At 42.5% G+C, this 24126-nt stretch overlaps 1 protein-coding gene across 1 annotated transcript in view; it reads right to left on the bottom strand.

Moving 5' to 3' along the window:
* Positions 1–24126, bottom strand: part of CPA6 (carboxypeptidase A6) — a 113798-nt gene that overhangs the window by 36465 nt on the left and 53207 nt on the right. The window contains exons 2-5 of the mRNA XM_034759448.1: positions 20710–20785; positions 9762–9886; positions 4413–4527; positions 670–771 (exon numbers count right to left, since the gene is read on the bottom strand). Of these exons, the coding sequence (XP_034615339.1) occupies positions 670–771; positions 4413–4527; positions 9762–9886; positions 20710–20785 (418 nt within the window). The remainder of the gene's footprint in view (positions 1–669; positions 772–4412; positions 4528–9761; positions 9887–20709; positions 20786–24126) is intronic.

The following is a 24126-nucleotide window of genomic DNA, read 5'->3' on the forward strand; positions in this document are numbered from 1 at the left end:
AGTCAGAGCTATCAACTCCTCTTATATTGAAGAAATAAGTCCTTATATGCCACTTTGAGCAGGACTAGGGTAATGTATTTTGGGGAATAATTTAAAGATTTTCCTGAAATCAGCATGTGATGTGAAACCAAATTTTAAGAAATTAGTGGGAAAGGATGCAAGGAAAACATATAGAAGTACTATTTTTTCCTTTGTAGGCTTTGGCTAATTTTGAGCATTGAATCCCAGCATTTCATCATCAACAGCTCAACAAGAATTGTGTGGCACAATGTTCAGAAGAGGTCAAGGGTTTCTTGTGGTCCATCCATTCTTGAGGATACTCATTCTATAAGTCAACTATAAACACAGAACTTTCCAACTCCCTTAAAGCCAAATCCTGCTTGCCTTACGCACACAAATAATCCAGTAGATTGCAAAGAGAATACATACAGAGGTAAAGACAGCAGGATTTGACCCTTAACTTTCTAATGTGTGAACTATTTTCTCACAGGCTATTACATTGTTTATTAAGGGTCTGATCCAGGATGGTGCTGAGTTCCCGCAAATCCTGCTGATTTCATTAGGAGATGTAGGTTCTCAGAACCTCTCATATAAATATGCTGTGTGGAATAGGTATTTGAATTTGGTTTCAGGTGTTAGATATAACTGCTTTAACTATTTAATTTTTACCTTTAGTACAAACAGAGGTCTCCCTTCATATGATTTTCCAACAGAGAACATATGAATGAGATCTGAATGGGTTTTGTTCAGACGATACATCCAACTTTGAATCTGAAAATACAGACATAAAATTGCTGTCTAAGTCATTAACACTTCTGGGAAAGAGATATTAAAGAGAAGGGAGAAAAAAAGGCTAGTGAGACCTGTCAAGAATATGTTTTGTTTTCCAGTTGTGTCCTGTCTGTCACTTAGATTGTGAGCAATGTGGGGAAGGGAGTGGAACAGTCTTCTTTGTTCCATGTCTGCACAGTGCCTAGCACACTGGGGCCCGGAGCCTTTAATAGGGTTCATAGGTGCTATTTTAATTCTACTTTTACTACTATGACCCACAGTGTGTTTTTTTTATTTGGTCTTTCATTTGGGTTATCTCTGTGCTCTAATAAATGCTCCAGACCTTTTTGTCCCCCCTTGCTTCTTCAGTAACTTCAGGTCCAGTCTTCCCTCCCTCTAATTCCTCCTTGATGACACCTTACTACAACAAAGTGACAACTAGCCTCCCCCTTAGAAATCACCAAGAATTTGGGAGGGAGTATGTCTACCTTGAAGACCGCTCCCACCAAAAAGTGGTATGGAGGAAGCAATCTAGTTAGCTTCCCCCTGTGAGGCCAACTGACATTCCCTAAAGACATTAGAAGCTGAATGGAGAAAGAAATCTCCCCTCTGGAAGATGGCACCAGGTAAAGATGGAAAATGGGCTTGTTGGGAGAAGGGAGGGGAGTGGTAGAAGACACTAGTGTCAACAGTTTCATTTTTTGCAGTGAGTAGATAGGATACTGCAACTAAACCTCAGGAGTTGCAGATCCTCACAAACTGAACTCAGTGGTTTTGTTTCTAGTGCAAACTGACATAGGTGGATTTCACAGAGCTCTATCTAACACCCTCTGTGCTGACAGCAGTAGGTTCTGTACTTGCATGCACATTGTCAAATGGGAGGATTGATTTTTCCTTCTTCCTCTCCCTACTCAATGTCTCAGGGCCAGATGCTGAAGAGGCTCTGTACGTATAGCTTCAGAGGAGGAGAAGCAACAGGCCATGTCATAGTTTAAAAAAAACAATTTTAACAAGAAAATACGCAGACATTTTAAAACCTTAGAGTGTATTCTTAAGTTATTACTCAGAGAACATTCCCTTTGACTTCAGTGAGAGATTCATAGAATCACAGAATCATAGAAATGTAGTGCTAGAAGGTACCTAGTGAGGTCATCTAGTCCAGCCGTCTGCATTGAGGCAGGACCAAGTAAACCTAGAGCATCCCTGACAGGTGTTTGTCCAACCTGTTCTTAAAAACATCCGGTGATGGGGATTCCACAATCTCCCGTGGACAATGATTCCAGACCTTAACTACCCTTTATAATTAGAAAGTTTTTCCTAATATCTAACCTAAATCTTCCTTGCTGCAGATTAAGCCCATTACTTCTTGTCCTACCTTCAGTGGACGTACAGAACAATTGACCACTGTCCTCTTATCAGTTCCCCACACAGTCTTCTTTTCTCCTGACTAAACATGCCCAGTTTTGTAAACCTTTCCTGATAGGTCAGGTTTCTAATTTCTTTTTATCATTTTTGTTGTTTTCTAGATTCTTTCCAATTTGTCCACATCTTTTCTAAAAACGTGGCACCCGGAAGTGGACACATATTCTAGCTGAGTCCTCACCAGTGCTGAATAGTGTGGGACAATTACGTCCTGTGTCTTACATATGACACTCCTGTTAATACACTCCAAAATGATATTAGCTATTTTTGCAACTGTATCACATTGTGACTCATATTGAATTTGTGATCCATTATAACCCGCAGATCCCATTCAACAGTACTATTGCCTAGTCAGTTATTACCCATTTTGCAGTTGTGCATTTAATTTTTCCTTCCTAAGTGAAATATTTTGCACTTGTCTTTACTGAATCTTATCTTGTTGATTTCAGACTAATTCTCTAATTTGTCAAGGTCATTTGAATTCTAATTGTGACTTCCAAAGTGCTGTCAAACCCCTCCCAGATCTTGATGTCATCCATAAATGTTATAAGCATACTCTCCACTCTATTATCAAAGTCATTAATGAAATATTGATTAGTACTGGACCCAGGACTGACTCCTGTAGGACCTATTAGATACCCCCTTCCAGTTTGACAGCAAACCATTGATAACTACTTTTGAGTATAGTCTTTCAACCAATTGTGGTCTAGGTGAAATTACTATAAGTTGGCTGCACATTTCTGCACATTGCTTATGAGAATGTCATGTGGGACTGTGTCACAAACCTTACTGATATCAAGATATAATTCATCTGAATAAGAGTGAATTTGGCTCCTAATAATAATTTAATTAATACAACCAGTGTCTATTTTTATTTCTCTATTGGTCCACTGAAATCCATGGGAGTTCTTCACATGGAAAGCTTGCAGGCTTGGGCCCTTAGTAGAGGAACCACTATCTGAATACTTTTATCTCTTTGGGCCCCATCCTGCAGACACTTAAGCATGTGAGAAAATTTTAATCACAAGTAGACCTGTGGACTTCAGTGAGACTTCTAATGTGAATAAGGTAACCACGCCCCCAGACTCTGAAGTCAAAAGAATTTAAACCAAAGTCATGTTAACAGTGACTGGTTTAAAACAAAGAAGTTTCTAAGGTAACTATTTAGAAAGGAAAAGGAACATAAGAACGTAAGAATAGTCATACTGGGTCAAACTATTGGTTCATCTAGCTCAGTATCCAACAGTGGCCAGCACCAGATGCTTCAAAGGGAATAAATAGAACAGGGCAATTATTGAGTGATCCATCCAGTCTCAGCTTCTGGCAGTCAGAGGTTGAGCGATACCCAGAACATGGACTTGCGTCCCTGACCATCTTGGCTAATAAGCCATTCATGGACCTATACTCCGTGAATTTGCCTAATTATTTTTTGAGCCCAGTTATACTTTGGGCCTTCACTAGATCCCCTGGCCACAAGTTTCACAGGTTGACTCTGCATTGTGTGAAGTAGTACTTACTTTTGCTTGTTTTAAACCTGCTGCCTATTAATTTCATCAGGTTTCCCCAGCTCTTGTGTTATGTGAAGGGGTAAACAACACTTCCTTATTCACTTTCTCCACACCATTCATAATTTTATAGACCTCCATTATATCCCCCTTTAGTCGTCTCTTTTCTAACCTGAACAGTCCCAGTCTTTTTACTCTCTCCTTGTATGGAAGCTGTTCCATACTTCTGGTCATTTTCGTTACCCTTCTCTGTACCTTTTCCAATTCCAATATATCTTTTTTGAGATGCCAAACCTTGAAAGAAAATATTATAAATAATAATGGATTTAAAAACAAACTTTAAAGGGTCTATATTTTTATTTTATATAAAACATTTAGAAAACTTGCTGAAAATGAATATGTATGTGTAACTTTTACTAGCATCTCTACTCATCAGGATCAGAACACACTTCTAACTAGATAGGGTGAAATCTTAGCCTCGCTGAAGTGAATGGGAGTTTAGATCAGTGGTCTCCAAAGTCGGGTGCGCGCAGGAGGAGCATTTTATTTTTTTGCTTCATCAGGCGAGAGTCCGAGTGGCTTTTTTTTTTTTTTTTTGCTTTGGCGCGGCAGGGGGGGAATGCTCAAAAATTTTTTACTGATAGGGGGGCGTGATCAAAAAAGTTTGGAGACCACTGGTTTAGATAACAAACACCATCTTCATTTTCAACATACTTCTTCCAGTGAGTGGTACACTTCATAGTTGTATCCTAGTACTGATCTACGATTCCTACATGATCGCAAACCACTTTGTTTTTCTATCACTTTCTGTAGATCCGATATGATGATCCTAGATTAAAAAGAAAGCAGCATTATTAAACAGCATGAATAAAATAGAGTGCAGTGCAAAATAAATATCAGATTTAAAGAGAAATACAGCCACAGTAAAATAGTGCTGATGTTACATCATCCTTTTTTATTTTAACAATAAAAGTTTGCAGGCTTATTACAATACATACTGCCAAATAAGTAGTCCAATTGCTTTGAAACACAACAGTGCTTTCAAAAACGGAGGCAGCTTGTTTTTAAGTGAATGAAACAGAATGATGTAAACAACTTAGCCTAATTTAAGTGTTCAAGTTATGCTTGTAGGGCAGCACTTGTAGCTTACTTTTATACTGCAAAATATGCATGCCTATGTTTTCTCTCCATGTAGAAGTGCTGAACCATACATATAGATACGGGGGAGGGGGGGGTGTCAGACACAAAACAACAATAGACTTGGGCACTGGAAATATTCCATCTAAAGCAAAAATGAATGTGTAAATCTTTTCCTTGGTTTATCATGTATAGTTATACTACAGTTCTTCTAAGAAATATTCATCTTGAAGTCAGTCATTTTAAAAGTGTCTAGCAAAAAATAAGAAACAAAAATTGCATAATGTAACCTAAATATACGGTCGCACACTTAGACATAGACAGCAAGAGGGGGCTGGTATTGAAAGAGAAATGCAGAAAAAAGCTTTTCTATTTTTCTGCCAAGACCAAAGAATAGCATAGAAAGGTCACTAACTCATGGAAAGAAGTCTTTCCAACATGGTCCCTTTCAGAAGAAACAGATCCAGTTTCCCTGTGACAGGCTCTTGTACCTGCCGTGTATAGGTTGACTATTCAGTCCCTGACATACGATTGCAATTGAAGTTAGAGCCCTGGGCTGCAATAAGTAAACATAGATACTGACAGGTGGCACGACAAGAACGCAGATTCATTGCCGCCCAGTGGTTCAGTTCTTAACTGATTCTGAACTGGGCAAGGCTTCTGTGCAGTCAGCCAGCACTGTTGGGGTCTTCAAGACAACCCAAGCTGCAGCTGCTGCGCAGATCAAACAATGATAAACATTGTTGAGGAGTGCCCGTTTGCCAAATTCAACTGGGGTTCTGAAAGCTCCACTTGGCCACTAAGAACACTATTGTTTGGCTCAGCAAATGTGCAAATAAATAGGCAGTATTACCAGCCCCATCTATAATACATAGTTTTATCTGACCCTTGAGTTTACCAAACTCTTATTTAGCTAGCAATAAGATGGCCATGAAAACAGGCTATGCACCAGATCAACTTTTACTGAAGAGTCTCTGTCACAGGGCCCACAACACCACGGCACCATCAAGCAGCTAACCTCTGCAATACAGGCAAGTCCTGCCTCAATTTCTCCTTCTTCAGTCCCTGTAGTCACTCAAGGTGCCCATCCTTTCCGCCACAGACTAAAGGCTATATCACTGCCCAGGAAAGGAATGAGATCTCTCTCGGAGTCTAATAAAAGCCCTGTTTCCAAGCATCATTTATTAATATAAGTGCATCCATTCACAGGACTCTAAATGTGAAACAGTTCACAGATCCCCAAATAGCTCCTGCGAGTGGGCTTCCCATAGTGTTCCATACCCCAGGCCTCCTTTGCCCAGGAATCCTATCCCTGCTGAGCTTCTTCAGAATCACTCTCTTCTATGTTCAGCCTGGTCCTAGCTGAGTCGGATCTTCCCTTTTAACTAGGGGCTGCTACATGAGCCTTTCAGTCACTAAGATTCCCTAGCTCCAGCCAGCCCTGTCCCACCAACGCTCTCCAGTTCTTTCTCTGCACCAGCTCTTCCCCACAGAAGCTCCCAACTCCTGCTCTGTAAGGGGTTCATGCAGCTTGCTCCAGAGAACCTTCTTCATCTCTTCCACTCCTTCTTCCTCCTCCCACCACTACTACTTCCTGTCTCTTCTTCCGCCTGGTCCTAACCAGTGCCTGCAGTGTTATAGATACAGGTGCCTTCTATGAGATCCCACTTGCAAGAATCAGTTAAGAACTGAACCACTGGGCGGCAATGGATCTGCGTTCTTGTCATGCCACCTGTCAGTATCCGGCACAGTTCAGGAAAGCTAATGATCCTCCTAGCAAGCCGAATTCTGCAAGCTCATCCTTGAAAAATCCTGGTATTGCCACCTCCGGTTATCCTAAGAATGAGCAATCTGAGTCTTACTACTAAACATTGAGGGTTTATCGACAGCCAAGAGATCAATCAGCACTCTTGCTCACCTCCTATTAAAGTCGCCTGACATGTCCCATTATGAGACTTTGTTTTCACTTGCTTATATTTTTGACAAATTTTAACTGTTCTGGTTGAAATTTTACATGCCAGGTATCTGCCTCAGGCTGAATATTTTTAGAAAGTTTTAGCCAGCAGCTAAGCTGCTTCTTAGGGTATGTCTACACTACCCGCTGGATCAGTGGACAGCGATCAATCCAGCAGGGATTGATTTATCGCGTCTGGTCTAGGTGTGATAAATCGACCCCTGAGCGCTCCAGCGCCGCAAGAGGGGCAGGCAGAGTCGACAGGAGAGCGGCAGCAGTCAACTCATCATGGTGAAGACATCACGGTAAGTCGATCTAAGTACGTCGACTTCAGCTACGTTATTCATGTAGTTGAAGTTGCGTAACTTAGCTCGATCTCCCCCCCCGCCCCCAGTATAGACCATGGCTTAGAATCAGACTAGTGTCAAAAGAACAGGAGTACTTGTGGCACCTTAGAGACTAAGTTAAGACTTAGTCTCTAAGGTGCCACAAGTACTCCTGTTCCTTTTGCGGATACAGACTAACACGGCTGCTACTCTGAAACTAGTGTCAAATACATTGTTATACCATGTTTTTATTCTATGTTAAAAAAAATCTGGCCTGCCTGCCTTCTTTGGAGCAGAGACTTGAAATCTGGCATTTGGGTGACCTGTGTATCAGGGATATGCTTTTTGAGGTTTCCATGAAAATCTGCCCAATTTAGGTCAAGTTATAAACCTTTTGAAAAAGTATCATTTCACACATGCTAAGTAGAGATTTCATAGAGCTTTGCTGCTGAATGGTCCAAAGACTGGTTGGGGAAGGAGATTGGAACTGAGGGCTGGGGGTAGACTGGGACTGGTTGGGCAAGGAGACTGGGACTGAGGGCTGGTGGATGTAGATAGACTGGGACTGATGGGGTGAGGACACTAGGAATGGGGGCCTGTGGGGGATGGGGGAGGCTAGGACTAGTTGCACAAGGAGATTGGGATTGAGAATTGGGAAGGAAAATAACAAGGGGAACAAAATATTGAATAGCTGCTCATTAAGTGAGCACTATCCAGCCTCTACACTGAATGAGGCAGGGGTCCTGTGGAAAAATATTATGTAATCACTAAAAAATTGGGAAAAACTGGCGCGGCGGTAATACTGCTGAAAAGGATCTGGAGGTTATAGTGGATCACAAATTGAATATGAGCCAACAATGTGATGCAGTTGCAAAAAAGGCTAATATAGTTCTGGGTGTATCAAAGGTACATCAAATATGTAAGACATGGGAGGTAATTGTCCCACTCTACTTGGCACTGATGGAATACTGTGTCCAGTTCTGGGTGCCACATTTTGAGAAACGTGTGAGTGAACTGGAGGGAGTCCAGAATGCAGAGCAACAAAAATGATAAAAGATTTAGAAAACCTGACCTACAGGGAAAGGGTAAAAGAACTGGGTATGTTTAATTTGGAGAAAAGAAGACTGAGGGGGCACCTGAGAGTCTTCCAATATGTTAAGGGCTCTTTACAGTGATCAATTGTCCTCCATGTCCACTGAAGATAGGACAAGAAGTAGTGGGTTAATTTGCAGCAAGGGAGATTTAGGTTAGATATTAGGAAAATCTTTCTAACTATAAGAATAGGTAAGCACTGGAAAAGGCTCCCAAGGGATATTGTGGCATTCAAGTCATAGGAGGTTTTAAAGAACAGGTTGGACAAACACCTGTCAGGCATGGTCTAGGTCTACTTGGTCCTGCCTCAGGATAGGAGGCTGGCCTAGAAAATCTTTTGAGGTCTTTTCCAGACCTATATTTCTATGTAATTAAAAACTCTATCATAATGCATATGCAGAAGGAAGGAATTCGGCATTTCCTAACTTTTGAGTGCTTGATTTGCAACATTAATAATGTTTTTTAAAGTAGTTTTTTGATAACCATGACAACACTTGTGGATCTTTTTTATAGACTTTTGCTGAGACAAGGAACAGGCATATGAATGCAAGAAACTGGACATGTCAATTCCTGTACAAAAATGTAACATAAAAGTTAAACATAATTTATAAAAATCACATAATCATCTCATTTTTAAATGCAAGCAAAACTGCCATAATGTAGGGCCCATAGCAAAACAGCTCTGATCTCAGGCTACTAGACCTGCATACTTAATTGTTTTATATTTGCTTTTATTTTGAGGACTACAAATTTAGTAATTTGAGATCATTGTAATCTATAAGAAATAATCATACTGACAGTTATTTCCCATCAAAGCATACCACTTTGTGAACTTTACAAACATTAATATTTTATCCACACTGAGATAAATACAATTAACCCCATATAGGACCTGATTCAACAAATTACTTAAGCACATGCTTAAGAATGTGAGTAGTCTATGGGCTTCAGGAGGGCTACTCATGTGCTTAAAGTTACATATATATAACTTAGGTGCCTGGCTGAATCAAGGCCTTAACCACAAGATCACCCTTTCTCTCTACATGAAGAGTATAATCATTTTTGTGGGATGTGATCCTTATTCAGTCTTTGTTCTACATGACCTATATTTTGTGACCAGAACAGAGAGTTATAAAACAAATCAGTGTATTCCTTTATATAATTAATGAAGCATGTGAGCTCTCTCATTTATTGTATACTTTTAAGCAAACCCAACCCCTGTTAAGTGTATGTACAAGCAAAACAGACTATAGAATAGGAGCAGTAATTACCATATTTCTCACAACAGATACAATTTTATATGCATTTCAGAGACACTAGTCTGCACTCTAAAGGAGGCCATTTAATTAAACTGTTTGCCTGTGGGAGACTCTGTTATTCCATAAAATGACTGTCTTGTTGTGAATATCTAGCTACCTGTCAGACAAATTGAAAATATGCTGTGCTGTAACAGTATTTTTGAAACACGCTTGGTATTATAGACATAAACCTTCATTAGAGGTCAGATCCCACATTCCACCAGGATAACTCGCAGGAAGTGAAATGGAAGCTTACGTGTATTTGATGTTTGCTTGTTGCAGGTAGGGTAGCAGAATTTGTGAACTGTTCCCTGGAACATGTACATCTGTGACTGTACCCTCTGAGATGTGGAAGATGCTGCTGGGCTGCCACAGGTCCACCTGTAGTGCAGGAACCAACCTGTAATTCATATTTATTCAATGTAGGTGGGGAAATCCAGGAGATAGCATGGTTGTAATTTTCTTCTATGTATCTAATATGGCATGTTGTTGTTTATTTAGCATCGCTGGAGTACTACTGCTTAGTGCACTGGTCAAACACTACTTACAGTAGTTAGAGAATGATTCAAACTTTTATTTTTGAAACAAAAATGTTTCACTTTCAGTTTAACAATTTTATTTTTGACCTCTTCTTGGTCTGAGCTACCTGGCATCATAATCCAAGAGATGTTTAAATATCCACCACTTTTCTGTATCAGATTTTTATACATTATATAGTAAATTTCTTGTTAAAATCCCTCAAACTCTTGCACATTCCCTCTGTATCAGCTTCCCTATGGTCAGCAACTTTTGTTTTCATTTTTATTTTTCAATAGGGCAATGCATGAAAGGAAACTGTGAAAAAATTGTAAGTGTTCAAAAATGTATTAATGTGGTATTTGTAAAATGTATGCTAAAATTCTGCAATGACATTTAGAAATATGTCAGAGGTACAACACAAATTTCAATGCAGAATAGGTTAGCATGGTGCTGTAAAATAGGTAAGATTGTGTTCATACTCAAGGGTTATCTATGGTTTTAGTGTATGGTCAGGACACAGTCCTAACTCAGCGCTGAATGACAATATCTAGATGGTGCTGTGCTAGATAGGAAGAGTACTACGTTGCCAAAAAAAATGTATATAGAAAGGTTACAAAATCAAAGAAAGATAACATATACCTAAGTACAAGTGTCTGCACCTCCAAATTAATCTGTAATTTTATTTTCTAAATATAAAAGAAACATGGTATATTTTATTTCTGCGCACTTTAGCACTGTTGCCTTTTTTGTCCCATGTGGTTAGCCAATATTTGGGGCCTTGTGGGATTGTTTCTTCTAGGAGGAGAAATCAAAGATGAGTCAGGTATATTCTTTGGTGCAATTCTGTTTATTTACAAAGAATATACACAAAGTCCTTTTCTGCTGAATACAGTAGGTAGAAACAACAGCAAGCTGTTTCCTTGCTCACTATTTTCAAGTCTGCCCCTCCAGTCAGTTCTATGCCCAAGGAGTTCTGTCTCTCCGCTCCCTCTCAGGGTCATGTTGATGACCACGTCCCTCCCTGCTGGCTTTTTGCCTCTAATACAAACACACACACACCCCTTGGCTTCTGCATTTGGCACAATCCCAGGGAAATCCCTCAGACCACCTGGTTTAGCCCTGCTCTGGCTTTGCCATGTGATCCATGGCCTGGACAGCAATCTCCTTTTGTTTCCAGTTAACACTACATGAAGGGGCATTGAATTGCTCCTTCCAATTAACCTGAAAGAAAGATGCTTAACACACCAATTGGCTTTAACTAGGTCTCTGATTTGTTTTTAGATCAAAGAGCCATTTGTTGGGCACAATTAACACCTTCCAGCACAATAATATTATAATTTACTCTTAATATCCAGACTAAGTTGTGTTTATTTATACATTCTGTAGTATATAAAGGTAATGGTTTGCTATACTGGTTTTTTAACTAATAGTTTAACTTTTTAAATGTATTGAATTAGGTGTGGCACTGCAAGTACCAAACCTTTCCTTGTCCATAAGATCATTATAGGATCTGGTTTCCCATGCCTCTGAGGAATGTCAGGTTCATAATACAACTATTGTTGTGATGACAGCTGTTAAAATGGGCTAGTGAAGAGCTTTTACTGGCACTTTTAAGCCTCTGATATTATGTAATTTATTGCCAGTAACAAAAACAATAGAATTCCTTTCTTCTTGCTTTATTTATGTGCTCTATCAGAGTGCATGCTCATGCCCCTACACATACTCTAACCAACACTAAATTTGTTTAATACACTTTCAAATAGACCATTTCCACAGTCACTAATATAGTCAAGTCACTTCCAGTGGAATTTTAATCACCAAATGTTTTGATTACTTAACTCCCAAGAGATACACTGACTAACAGGAGGATATTTTGGATTTGCATTAACACCTTAGCAAACGGTGGAGTATTATACATGTTCAATGCTGGGAGACTGGATGTCAGTAGGTAGCAATCTGATTTCTCCCTTCTTGCACAGATGAAAAACACTAAACGATGGACACCAACCTATGTGCTAATACTCTGATTGAAAATAATAATAATAATAATATAATAAAACAATGGAAGGCCAAGCTGCAGTAGAGGACAGAAGAAATGATTTAGGCCTCGATCCTGCCAACACTTTCACAGCTGAGTTTCCTCTCAGCATATGAGTTGTCCCACTGAAGTCAGTGGAACTACTTGTATGTGACATTATTCACCTGCAAATGTGTTTGTAGGATCAGGACAGTAGACTGATGAACATCAACTCCTTCTGTCAGGTAAGGCTTTCTAACTTCTATTATATCTGGGTGGCCAAAAATGAGGGAGCCAAAACCATCTTCTTACTGCCCCCACTCTCTACTATGTAGAAGTGGAGTTTGGAGTTAGTGGTGAATCAGGGCCAGCGTATTTAGAGAGTGAGCACATAGGAGGCCTATGAATTCAATAGGTTCTGAATGCAGTTCTGTCCTGCTGTCCTTAGTTGCACTGATAATGGGCCAATTAAAGGATAAGAGGTATGTGAGAGAGTCTCTAGGGCTTCTGTAAGGACTTGCATGGCAACCAGGAAGAGGTAAAAAGTAATTAAAGCGTTCTTTAATATATTAGACAATAACTGCTCAATAGACTCTCTACTTTGTTTGCTTTTCAGTGAGGCTGGTAAAGAGAAGTGTTACATAGTTAGTGACTCAACCAGTTGCAGTGACCACAGTACCAATTGTAATAGAATACTAACAATACATAGCTTGCAGGTTCAAGTTGCACAAATCTCTGGGAAATTGTAACATGTTAATGATCTTGCTGCTTTATTGCAACTGGTATAATTTTACACAAGGTTTAACCCTGTAATAAAGATATTTCTTCTGAGAGTTACTGAATAAAAATTTAACTCAATTGTATCCTAAATAAATATCTATTTTTACAGGCATGTATAAGTATCACAAACCTAAATGTATATGAAAGATTTGAAACAGGTACCATATAGGGTCTTGAAAGAAAAAAAAAAGTTTCTTACTAAGCTTTACAATTCAGACTTGATTCTTATTTCAGAGTTACCTCTGCACAGCACCAAAACATGGAATATCAAACCACTGAAGCTAGTAAGAGTTTTGCCATTGACATAACAGAGTGGAACCAGGCCCCCTCAGCATTTGGGAGCCATCTGAATACTTTCACCTGAAACAGGTATTTCTAGTTGCTGTGTTGTACGAATGCAATGTATGTACTTTGTGGACTAAGTCTTTCCTTCTTTATCTTACACCTTCCTGTTTGTTGCTTTTCCTGCAGCAATCCTTCCCTTCTACCCCCTCACTATTTAAGTTACATTCACTTATGCTCCCTTGCACTCATTCATTCTGATTTATCACGATTTAATTTATTCCAACACCATCATGTCCCCTCTGAATTTGAAACATTGTGTGGATTTCTGATTTACCCGTGTGTAAGTTAGATCAGAATCAGGTTTGATGTCTACAGCATCTAGCTACACATGTACAAGATGCTTACTTTGTCTGGAACTCTGCTAGGGAGCTGCATCCACTCTGGCGTGAATGTCTCCTTGGGCAAAGAAGGCAAAGCAGCATTTATACTGAGTGGCTTTTCAAGCAGGCATTTATCCTCTGAAAATTCATTCAGCATTTGCCTTAGGAACTGCAAGGTACCAACTGATCCTTCCCCCTACAAGGTACTGTCTAAATTCCCTCAGCAGCAGAGCCAGGATCAGTTCAGGGATTACAATGTGAGCAGCTGCTGTAGAGGCAAGACAAATAGAAGGGAATGGGGGTGTGGCTGCTAGGTCTGTTACTTCGGCCCCTTCTGTTACCCCAGGGAGGGCCTGTGTGCGCTTGTATATTTTTGTAAAAGCTGTTGGAGAATCAGGGTAACTCCATCTGTTACACCAGAATTACCATAGAACAGCAGCTGCAGTGCTCAGTTTACAGATGCAGCCCAGAATATCTGGCAAAGAAATGGCTAGAAAGTCATTAGAGGAGAGCAGCAACTGGCCTTAAAGGTTCAAATGAAGTAGTTCTTCATTAATGATATTGACCAAAAGGGTCCCATAGCAGATAAATAGCTGATGAAAGTAGGTCTGAGAATCAAAGTAAACTTCAATTGTCTGGAAAACACTTTGGAATGTGACATTTGTTCCAATCAGTCAACTGGATTAAAACCATTTATCCTGGGCAATGGAGAGCAGATGACAGTGGACAATCAACTGAGATATGTGATGCAGAGGAATACTGGAAGGATGACAAAATGGCTGTCAATAAGCAAGATACATACTGCAAAAAAATTGTGAGTTTTCATTTGAATTGTTAAAGAATTTGCTTTCAACATGCTGGATTCCCTAGTCTACTAAGGTCACTTAGTGGTGCAGAGTGGATTTAAAAGTGCTGGAAATATCCAGTGGAAAGTTCCCCTGGTATAGGAACTCAGCTGGGATGGAAAGCTAAAGGAGGCAACTCCACCACCACCAGCCACCTCTCTCTGCACCTTTGGCATAGGGGAGGGAGAGAACAAACAGGTCAGGTGTGTTCTAGGCAGTAGGTGTGCACAAGGCAGGGATGTGATGGAGCAGAACCCCCCCCCCCACTTAATCCTTCACTGGCATATTGTCCAAGGAGCTTATACCATTGGCAGAAGTTAGAGTGGGTCCCCTTCTGCTCTAGTGGGGCTGGATGGCCAAGGATCAGGGAACTGAAGCCATCTCCCTAGTGCGAACACTTATAACTATGTCCTACTGCAGTTCTGAGGTAATGGTGAATTAGGGGCAGTTTATTTAGGCCTCCCTTGTGCTCACTCTCTGAATAAGTTTACTAGTGGGAATACTGGCAAAACCAGGGGATTTTAAGCAAGTATTGGAGAATCTGTAGCAAGCAAGCAAGTTTTGAATGGTAAGGCTGTGCATTCTCACTAGAAACCTGATTAACAGTTATGCTCACCCAGTCAACACTCTGTAGTCTGTGTGTCCAGCCAAAGCTATCCAACTCAGTTTCCAATACTCGATACTCACAATGAACTGCTGACAAAGAAGTCATGGGCCAAACTAAAATGAATAATAAATCTGAGGAAGTTGTGATTTGCCCAAGGGCAATTCATGGTCAGAAAGTTAAAATGTGTGGAATTAATTAATTGGCATGTATTATTCACTCAGTAAAGACAGTGACATTTGAATCGTGACAGGGACTACAAGCCCTAGTCAGGTATTGGTCTGATTGTGCTAGGCTCTGTACAAACACTGATCAAAAAGGCAGTCCCTGCCCCAATCAGCTTCAGATGCTCTGGTTGAAACCAAGACATTTTAAAGATACACTAAAGAAAATAAAAAAGACAGCAAACTCCAAGAGTACCCTGCTTGGAATTCTTAGTCCAGGCTTCTGTAAGCAGACATTTAAGAAAGGATTTCCTTCTTGTTGGCTACTCTTGCCACCAAACTATTCTATTAATCCCAGATCCAGAATACCCTTTCAAAACCTGCTCTGAATTGCAACTAGCTGGTTTTGATAGCTCTGCAAGTGACCAGCAGAATGTTCCTAGGAAAATATAGGCTGTGTCAGTGCCAACCTCTTTCTCTCTCCCCAGTTGCATTTTTTTTAATATCAGGTGTAGTAGCCTACCAGCTTGTATGGCAGCCCTGCCATCTCCTTCAACTTTCCTGTACAGGTAAACTTTTATTTATGTGTTCCTGAAACTAAGCATATAACATAACAGAGTATGCCTAAGAGTGCTGGAAAACAGTGTTCTTCTAATTCAGCAACCCACAGAGAGTAGAAGAGATGCCCAGCTTTACATTATGATTCTTGTTTAGGAAATGTCAGGGTTAAGAACAGTCATTTAAACAAACAAGCAGAGACCACCCTCAGCTCCCCAAACCTCCCCCACAACAAACTTTTCCACTTCAAGAAAAATGTTTGTTTTTCCTTGTTCTTGCCTTTGTCCAGGTCAGTGGGTCATACAGGGTTTGTTTACGCTGCAGTTCGACACCTACGGCTCACTCATGTCAGCTGACTTGCACTGCAGGGCATAAAATTGTGATGTAGATGTTCAGGCTCCAGCCAGAGCTCTAGGACCCTATAAGGGGAGAGGGTCTCAGAGCCCAGGCTTCAGCCTGAACCTAAACATCCACACTGCAGTTTTAAAGCGCTGCAGCCCTAGCCCAAGTCAGCATAGGCCAGTCATGCGTGTTTAATTGGTGTGTAGACATACCCATAAGAAGGGGTAAATTTGCATTTGTTTCATGCTCAGCTCATGGATAGAAATCACAAGCACCTTTGGAATGTCTGCTTCAGATAGAAGGACAGTGCTTTGTAGTAGGACAACTAGAGACCCTGCTGCGTCCTCTACAAGACAGTAGTGTTGTAGCCATTTTGGTCCTGGGACATTAGGGATACAAATTGGGTGAAGTAATCTCTTGTATTGGACCAACTTCTTTTGGTGAAAGAGACAAGCTTTTGAGCTACTCAATGCTCTCCTTCAGGTCTGGGAATTAATGGGCCACTTAAACTTGAATGGTCCCTATATGTGTGTTAACTAGGTATGCTAAACCAGTGGTTTTCAACCTTTTTTCATTTGTGGACTCCTAAAAAATTTCAAATGGAGGTGAGGACCCCTTTGGAAATCTTAGACATAGTCTGTCGACCCCCTCTGGGGTCCATGGACCACAGGTTGAAAACCACTGTTCTCTGGTAACAACTTTTCGTGGACCTCTTAGACGTAGTCTGCAGACTCCAGGGGTCTGCAGACCACAAGTTGAAAACTACTGTGCTAAACAATCTGTTCCAACTTGTATTTAGCTGTGACATTCTGACTACATTTCCCAGACCTGAAGAAGAGCTCTGTGTAGCTTGAAAGCTTGTCTTCACCAACGGAAGTAACTCCACCTTGTCTCTACAAAAGAGTACACTTGCTTGAGCTGGATGGAGATGAGTCTACCTTTAATTCTGCAGGCTGTACAAGTAGGTCAGAGCCAAGTGATAACAGGTATCTGTCCCAAAGGCTTAGAGGGAGATGGTCAGGATGAACAAAGAACATACAGGGCCCAAATTCAGAAGCCCAAATCCTCAGGGACACCAGCCAGGAATGGTACAAATGTGGCTTTAAGCCACCTTCTCTCAACCAGGACCCAAGTTAGCTAGGGGTTGATTTGGTCCCGACATTGCTAGAGCAACCTGGTGGCTAGGGTTCACTGGAGCACAATGTGCTTTAGGCATGCCTCTCCTGGCTCAGTGTGTCCCCATCACTATGAGCTCCAGGATGGGTTCTGTAGCACTTAGGGGAAGGATGGTGCATTGGTTAAAGTCCTAGCCAATAGGTCAGGAGACCTGGGTTCAATTCTGTACTCCACCATAGGTTTCCTATTGGGCAAGCCCCTTTGCCTTTCTGTGCTTCAGTTCCCTATCTGTAAAAGAGTGGTGGGGTGTTGTGAGGATAGATACATTAAACATGGTGAGGCACTCAGATACTACAGTGATGGGGGTCATACAAGTACTTAGTGTAAACAGAGCTGGCTCTGTACTAGCTGAAGGCTCCCTCATGCAGCCAATCCTGGGCTGACCCTTTAGGACAGCTTTACATCCCATTTGTGCCAGACCTCTGGCCAGAATGAGGCCTTGATTACCCTGAGCCTGCACTGCATTTGGGACTGAGGGAGGGCTTTTAAGTTGTGCATACACCACTCAGAGTAGACTTGGACCCTCAGATGGGATTTTCAAAAACCCAACTCCACTCCTTTTAAAGGCAATGGGAGCTTTAGCATTGACTTTAGTGAGAGCACAGTTAGACAAACATTGGATACCTTTGAAAAGCCCACTCATGCATCTAATTCCTAAACCATCACATAACAGAGGCCAACCTGTGGCCCTGATTCAACAGCGTCCATAAGCACACTGCTAACTTTAAATACAAACTTAAATAGCTTGTTGACTCAGGGGCTGAGTGGCTATACTTTTTGTTTCATAACTTTCTGGCCCATTTCTGTCCTGGTGGTGGTGGGGCAAAACAGTAAGTAAACACTGGGTTTCTTTAACTCCTTTTTAAAAAAAGCACTTGTGTTCCTGAAATAGCTTAAAATTACTTGCTAAGGACCAGATTTTAAAAAGTATTTAGGTCCTGTACACAGGCATGGCTGCCCTGTAGTGTCCCCTGCTGTCCAAGCCTGTCTCTGCTGAGGTCTAGAAGTCCAGACATTCAAAACACTCTTTCTGCGGTCCAGTTTATTAGGTCCTGTACAAAGACTTTCAAAACGGACCTCAAACCTACAGTCTTAATCCCAGTTCCAATTGGTCCCGGACCCTCCTCCCTGAAGGTCTACTATTGCTTTAAAGTTCATTTCTTTTGCTCCACTTCCAAGGTGGACATAGTGCCTCCTACTTGGGAGTCTGTCTGCCTGAAGTTTAGCCTTCATCACAGGCCTTCCCCAATGATCTTTTCCTGCTGAAGACACCTTCTTACTCTGTGCAGATATTTCCCTAGTAGTTGTTTCCTCCTTTTATAAGGCCCAGATCCCATCCCTTCAGCCCAATTGGGCGACAGGTTATCAGTTCAGGTGCACTGGACTCTGCTCCCTCTTAAAGGGACCAGTCATCCTGTGATAGTGCCTAACTCCCTTTGATTTCAATAAGCGTTAGATGCTTAAATACCTTAAAAAAATCTGGCACTAATATACCTCAGTAAACCAGGTTATTGTATCAAATACTGAAATAGTGCTGGGCAAAAATGTAAAGTTATTGGTGTTTGTAGTTATTTAATTAAAAGTGTGTTAAATCTGGAAATGATTCTGAGTTTTATTATACTGGTTCCACTTTTTGTCCCCCTCGAGGCACAGAGGATGTGAGTAACATGATACTCAGGTGATATAAATTTACAACCCAAACCAAAAAATATTCAAAGTAAATGCCTCTTAAAACACTTCTGAGTTCTTGTGTTTAAAATGTAGTAATCTGAGACTCTCTGAAGGCCAATATAAGAGAATACATAATTAAAGTAATTTGTACATTACTGCTATAGCCTACAGGTTTTCTTTTCTGTGTCTGTCACGTGTTGATGGATTTGTAGAAACAGAAATATGTCAGTGTCTTGTTTTTTCTTCTATTGTACATGAATGTTTGTTCGTACATTGGTTTCTATTTTCACTTTCTCAGTGTGCTATTAACAATCTGGTCATGTTTAGATGCAGTGCTCAAGAATGAAAGTTCTTTCTTTCTAGGGTAGGATTTGTTCCTGCTCTGAGAACTCGTGCATGCTCTCTCTCCGTCTCTCTCTGAATGATAAGTTGGGGTGGGAAGACCAAGAAGGAAGACCATGGTCTGATTTTCAGAGGGGCTGACTACCTGCAGCGCCAACTGACTTCTGCTGGATTTGTGCACTTATGAAAATTGGCTATCAATTGTGGAGGGGTTTGGAAAAAGACAAAACTGGATTAGTAACTGGTATATCCAGGACTATGTAAACCCACTGACATCCCTAGTTTGCCCCTCATATAGATGGGAAGTGAGGTAGCTGCAGAGGGAACTGCAGCCCTGAGACTTTGAAAGCAGCCAAGCTTAGCTTGTTTCCACAAGCTGGGTACAGGGACCAGGATTTGACCCTGCAGGTGAATATTACTGTATGCAGGTACATTTTCATTTTTATTAAACAAAATCTTCCTTTCAACCTTTTTAGTTTATTACATCGTCCTAATCAATCACTTTCTAATTAACCCGTCAGATTCCAGCGCACCTTGCCAAAATTGTATTACCCTGTTGTAAGAGTTACAACATGTGGTTATTCAAGTTTCTACTGCTCCCACTTTGATGGAGATGGGAGAAGAAATCACTTTCTGTGAGCCTAAGGGAGCATGTAATGAGAGAGTTGGGAGAGGTGCTTTGTGGGGATTGCTGTAGTAGAATAGAGAAAAACACAGAGGAGAACAAAATAAAAATGCAACCAGAAACCCCAGAAGTCCAAGGGAGTTGTGGAGGTTGGCGTTTGCTTTACTTATCTATTTATTGCCACTGGCTATTAAAGTTATTATTTATTTGTATTACAGTAACATCCAAAATTGCTAATTAGGACCAAAGCCCCATTGTCTGACTGGTAGCTACTGTAGAAACATAAACAGTCTTTTCCGTGCCCTGAAAAGCTTACCGTCTTAGACTATTCAAAAGAATCCACCTCCAGGTACCTATAATGCCAGAGTTCAGTGCATGTGCATGGTGGTCCTCTTCCCACATTATCTTGTGTCACAGAGGGCTGTGAGTATGGGGATAGGAGGAAGGTTCTGTGCATACCTTCATCCTTCTCTGTGACCATGGTCATTGCTGCTGGCAGAGCAGTCCCTACCCATTGTTAAGCTCTGCCGGAGAGGCAGCATTCTGGACAGTGCTCTTGTGATAAGCTGATGCAATGGCACTAGGTACAAATAGGTGAAAACTTTGATTTCCCTGCTTTTATTTTCCTTTTTTTTTATTTTTAAGGTGGGGGAATCTTTTATTTGTAATAGTTGTAAAGAGTTTGAGCTTGGCTGAAATGGGGATTCTTGCCACTCTATTTTAGGCTGAGGCCTCCACTCTTTCTTGTGCTTCCTCTCCTTTCTCCACACGTATTTTCAGTTGAATGTAACCCAGGATTTGAAACAGTCACCCCGGGTGAAAGGCACGTGAATTAACCCATTAAAGGCAGCCCTCAAGAAGAGCACTTGTATTGAAACCACAAAGCGCGAACTCACCGTAAGCTGGTGAAATATGGCATTCAGTGCTTGTGCTTCTCTCTCGCTCTCCGGAACAAGCCGTATTACTTTATCACTGTTGGTAAGAGAACATTGAATTGAAGTTTTAAGGACTTGTTTCAAGAACAGGACGCAGAAATAAATCTATCATTTACAGTCCATATTCATTTTGTCTCTTTCTAAATACTATTAAAATAACAGGTGCATCAGAAATCTGCTTTCAAACCTGACCCTACTTAACTGTGCACTTCCCAAGTCCAAGAAGTAAGCTGATTATAGGTGGGGATGGCAGCATCTATTATTAAGGTTTCTCAACACTTCTCATTATAAGACCCTGTTTTCAGTTGCTTATATCTTTGCCAAACTTAAACCATATGGGCTGAAATTTTCCATGATATGGGTCTGCTTCAGGCTGAATTTTTCTGGAAAACTTTAGCCAAAATGGTACAGACATTTCTGAGAATGAGGATGGGGAATAACACACTGTTTTGCTAGTGTTAAAAAAATTCTGTCAGCCTTTTCTTTGCAAAGCTCTAGAGCCCCCATTCTGCACAGCAGGGACTTGATATTTGGCCTTTGTGTTACAAATGTGCCTTGTGCCAGCCCCATAAAAATCTGCTTAAATGTGGCCCAGTTGAAAGATTGCAGTTCACACATGCTCAGTACCGACTTCTTAGATTTTAGCAGCTTAATTGCCTGAAGATTCCACCTGCACTGAGCATGCTCCAGGTTGGGACTGAGCATGACTTTTCTTGCAGTTGTTGCCCTTGGCTACTGCAGACCAGGCTGGGTCTGGATCTGCGTACCTGAATTGAGAGCAGGGAGACTGTCTCTTCTGTGCTCTCACTAACAATCCTGTTCCGCCCAGACACATGGAGGAAGCAGCCTGATTAAGATGCAGAGGGGACAAGAGCTGGTCCAGCAGGGGTGAATTCTTGGGGAAAAGGAGTGGCAGGGGAAAAGGGGCAAGAGAAACTGGGAATAGGAGTTGGTGCAAGGAGGCAGGAGGGAGAGTCTACAAAAGTGAGACTAGGACTTACTGTGTGAGGAGACTGAGACTGAGATGAGAGGGGTGAGGAGAATGGGGCTATTCTTTGAATCATACATGCCTTTGCTGTAATATATGGTGTGGTCTGTTTGGCGGGAAGTGTGTGATGAGCCTAGCAGTCTGCTGAGCAAGGCTGAGAGCTTCTTAATGAGACTTTGAGCCCTAATCCCTTCATGATCCACTAACCCAGGAGTGGGCAAACTTTTTGGCTCGAGGGCCGCATCTTGGTGTGGAAATGGTATGGCAGGCCATGAATGCTCACAAAATTGGGGGTTGGGGTGTGGGTGGGGGTGAGGGCCCCTGCTGTGGGTGTGGGCTCTGGGGTGGGGCCAGAAATGAGGAGTTCAGAGTGCAGGAGGGGGCTCCGGGCTGGGGTAGGGGGTTGGAATGTGGGAGAGAGGGGGGAGTCCTCCGGCTGGGGATGCGGACTCCAGAGTGGGGCTGGGGATGAGGGGTTGGGGCTGCAGGAGGGTACTCTGGACTGGGACTGAGGGGGTTTGGAGGGCAGGAGGGGGATCAGGGCTGGGGCTGGGGGTTGGGGCATGGGAGGAGGTCGGGGTGCAGGCTCGGGGCAGCGCTTACCTCAAGCAGCTCCCAGACGCAGCAGTATGTCCCCCATCCAACTCCTATGCGGCGGCACGGCCAGGGGCTCTGCGCACTGCCCCGTCCACAGGCACCGCCCCTGCAGCTCCCATTGGCTGCAGTTCCTGGCCTATGGGAGCTGCAGGGGCGGCGCTTAGGGCGGGGACAGCATGTGGAGCCTCCTGGCTGCCCCTACGCATAGGAGCTGGAGCAGGGACATGCCAGTGCTTCCAGGAGCCACAAGGAGTGGGGCAAGCCCCCGACCCCACTCCCCGGCTCAAGCACTGGAGCAGGGCAAGCCCAGGATCCCACTCCCCGGATGCGGTCCTGGACCATAGTTTGCCCACCCCTGCACTAACCCTTAATCAGGGAGCAGGGCTATTCTGGTACAACAGGAGTTTAAAAAGCCAGCTCCTAAGCAACTGGAAGAGCTAGTGAAGAGGGAAGTTTTGCGACGGAGTTTAGCGAGGGAGTGTGAGAGCCAGATTACACCCAACATTCTCTAAACTAAGGTCAATAAATATCCCTCCCACTGCCCCAAAAAAACAAAACAAAAAGCTGGAGTAAAAAGAATGCAGGCAGAAGTCCAGTAATAGACTGGGGGCTATTGAGTTTATTTCACTGAATGCAGCATGTGTGATTACCTGCCTTGTGGACAGGTAGCATATGTGTACATTCGGTGCAAGGAGCTCATGGCCCTCAGACAAGACATCTAGACAGGCTTATGTGCAGTGCTGGGGATGAGCCAGTGGTCATGGTACATGGTACGTGTACCAATGACATAGGGAAAGATAGGAGAGAGGTCATGGAGGCCAAATTTAGGCTGCTAGATAAGAGACTAAAGTCCAGGACCTCTATGGTAGCATTCTCTGAAATGCTTCCAGTGTCACATGCAGGGCCAGTTAGACAGGCAGAACTGCAGGGTCTCAATGCATGGATAAGATGACGGTGTAGAGAGGAGGGGCTTGGGGAAACTATTGGGAACGGAAGGGTGGGCTCCACCTAAACCAAAACGGAACCAGATTGCTGGCATGTAAAATTAAAAAGATCAGAGAGGAGTTTTTAAACTAAGACGTGCGGGAAAGCTGACAGGTCCAGATTAGAACATGGTTTGGACAGAGACACCCCATAGGCAGGGGTGAAAGTGAGCCGGTACAGGCCAGTACAGTGTACCGATAAGAAGCCCATACCGGCCTACAAGCTTTAACGTCCCCGTCCCTTTTGCTTCCCCCATCAGTGGCCCTACCGATAGGGTCCGTACCGGCAGGGCCTCCGACGGGGGGAAAGGGGCAGCAATGTTAAAGCGCTGCCATGGCAAAGGACCCTGCTTAAAGCGCTGCCGCCATTGCCCCTTTTGCCCCCCCAGCCGCCGATGGGGTGGGAGGGCAAAAGGAGCAGCTGCCCCGGGGACGGCGATTTAAAAGGGCTGTGGCAGCAGCTGGAGCCCCAGGCCCTTTAAATCGCCGCTGGAGCCTGGGTGGCGCAGGCCAGGCAGCGCGGATGGGCTGGCTGTGGGACCCTGACCCCCCCCAGCTCCGCCTCTTCTGCCGGAGGCCCCGCCCATTCCGGGGGCCAGAGCCAGCCCTGTACCGGTAATTCTTCGGAGTTACTTTCACCCCGCATTGATTACTTTTTGCTTATCAACACTGAATTTCATTTGCCATTTTGTTGTCCAGTTGTGCAGTTTTGTGAAATCCCTTTGTAACTTTTTGAAATCTGCTTTGGACTTAACTATCTTGAGTAATTTTGAATCATCTGCAAACTTTGGCACTTCACTGTTTTCGTCT

The sequence above is a fragment of the Trachemys scripta genome, chromosome 2 (genome assembly GCF_013100865.1).
Source record: "Trachemys scripta elegans isolate TJP31775 chromosome 2, CAS_Tse_1.0, whole genome shotgun sequence".
In the NCBI taxonomy this organism is placed as follows: domain Eukaryota; kingdom Metazoa; phylum Chordata; order Testudines; family Emydidae; genus Trachemys; species Trachemys scripta.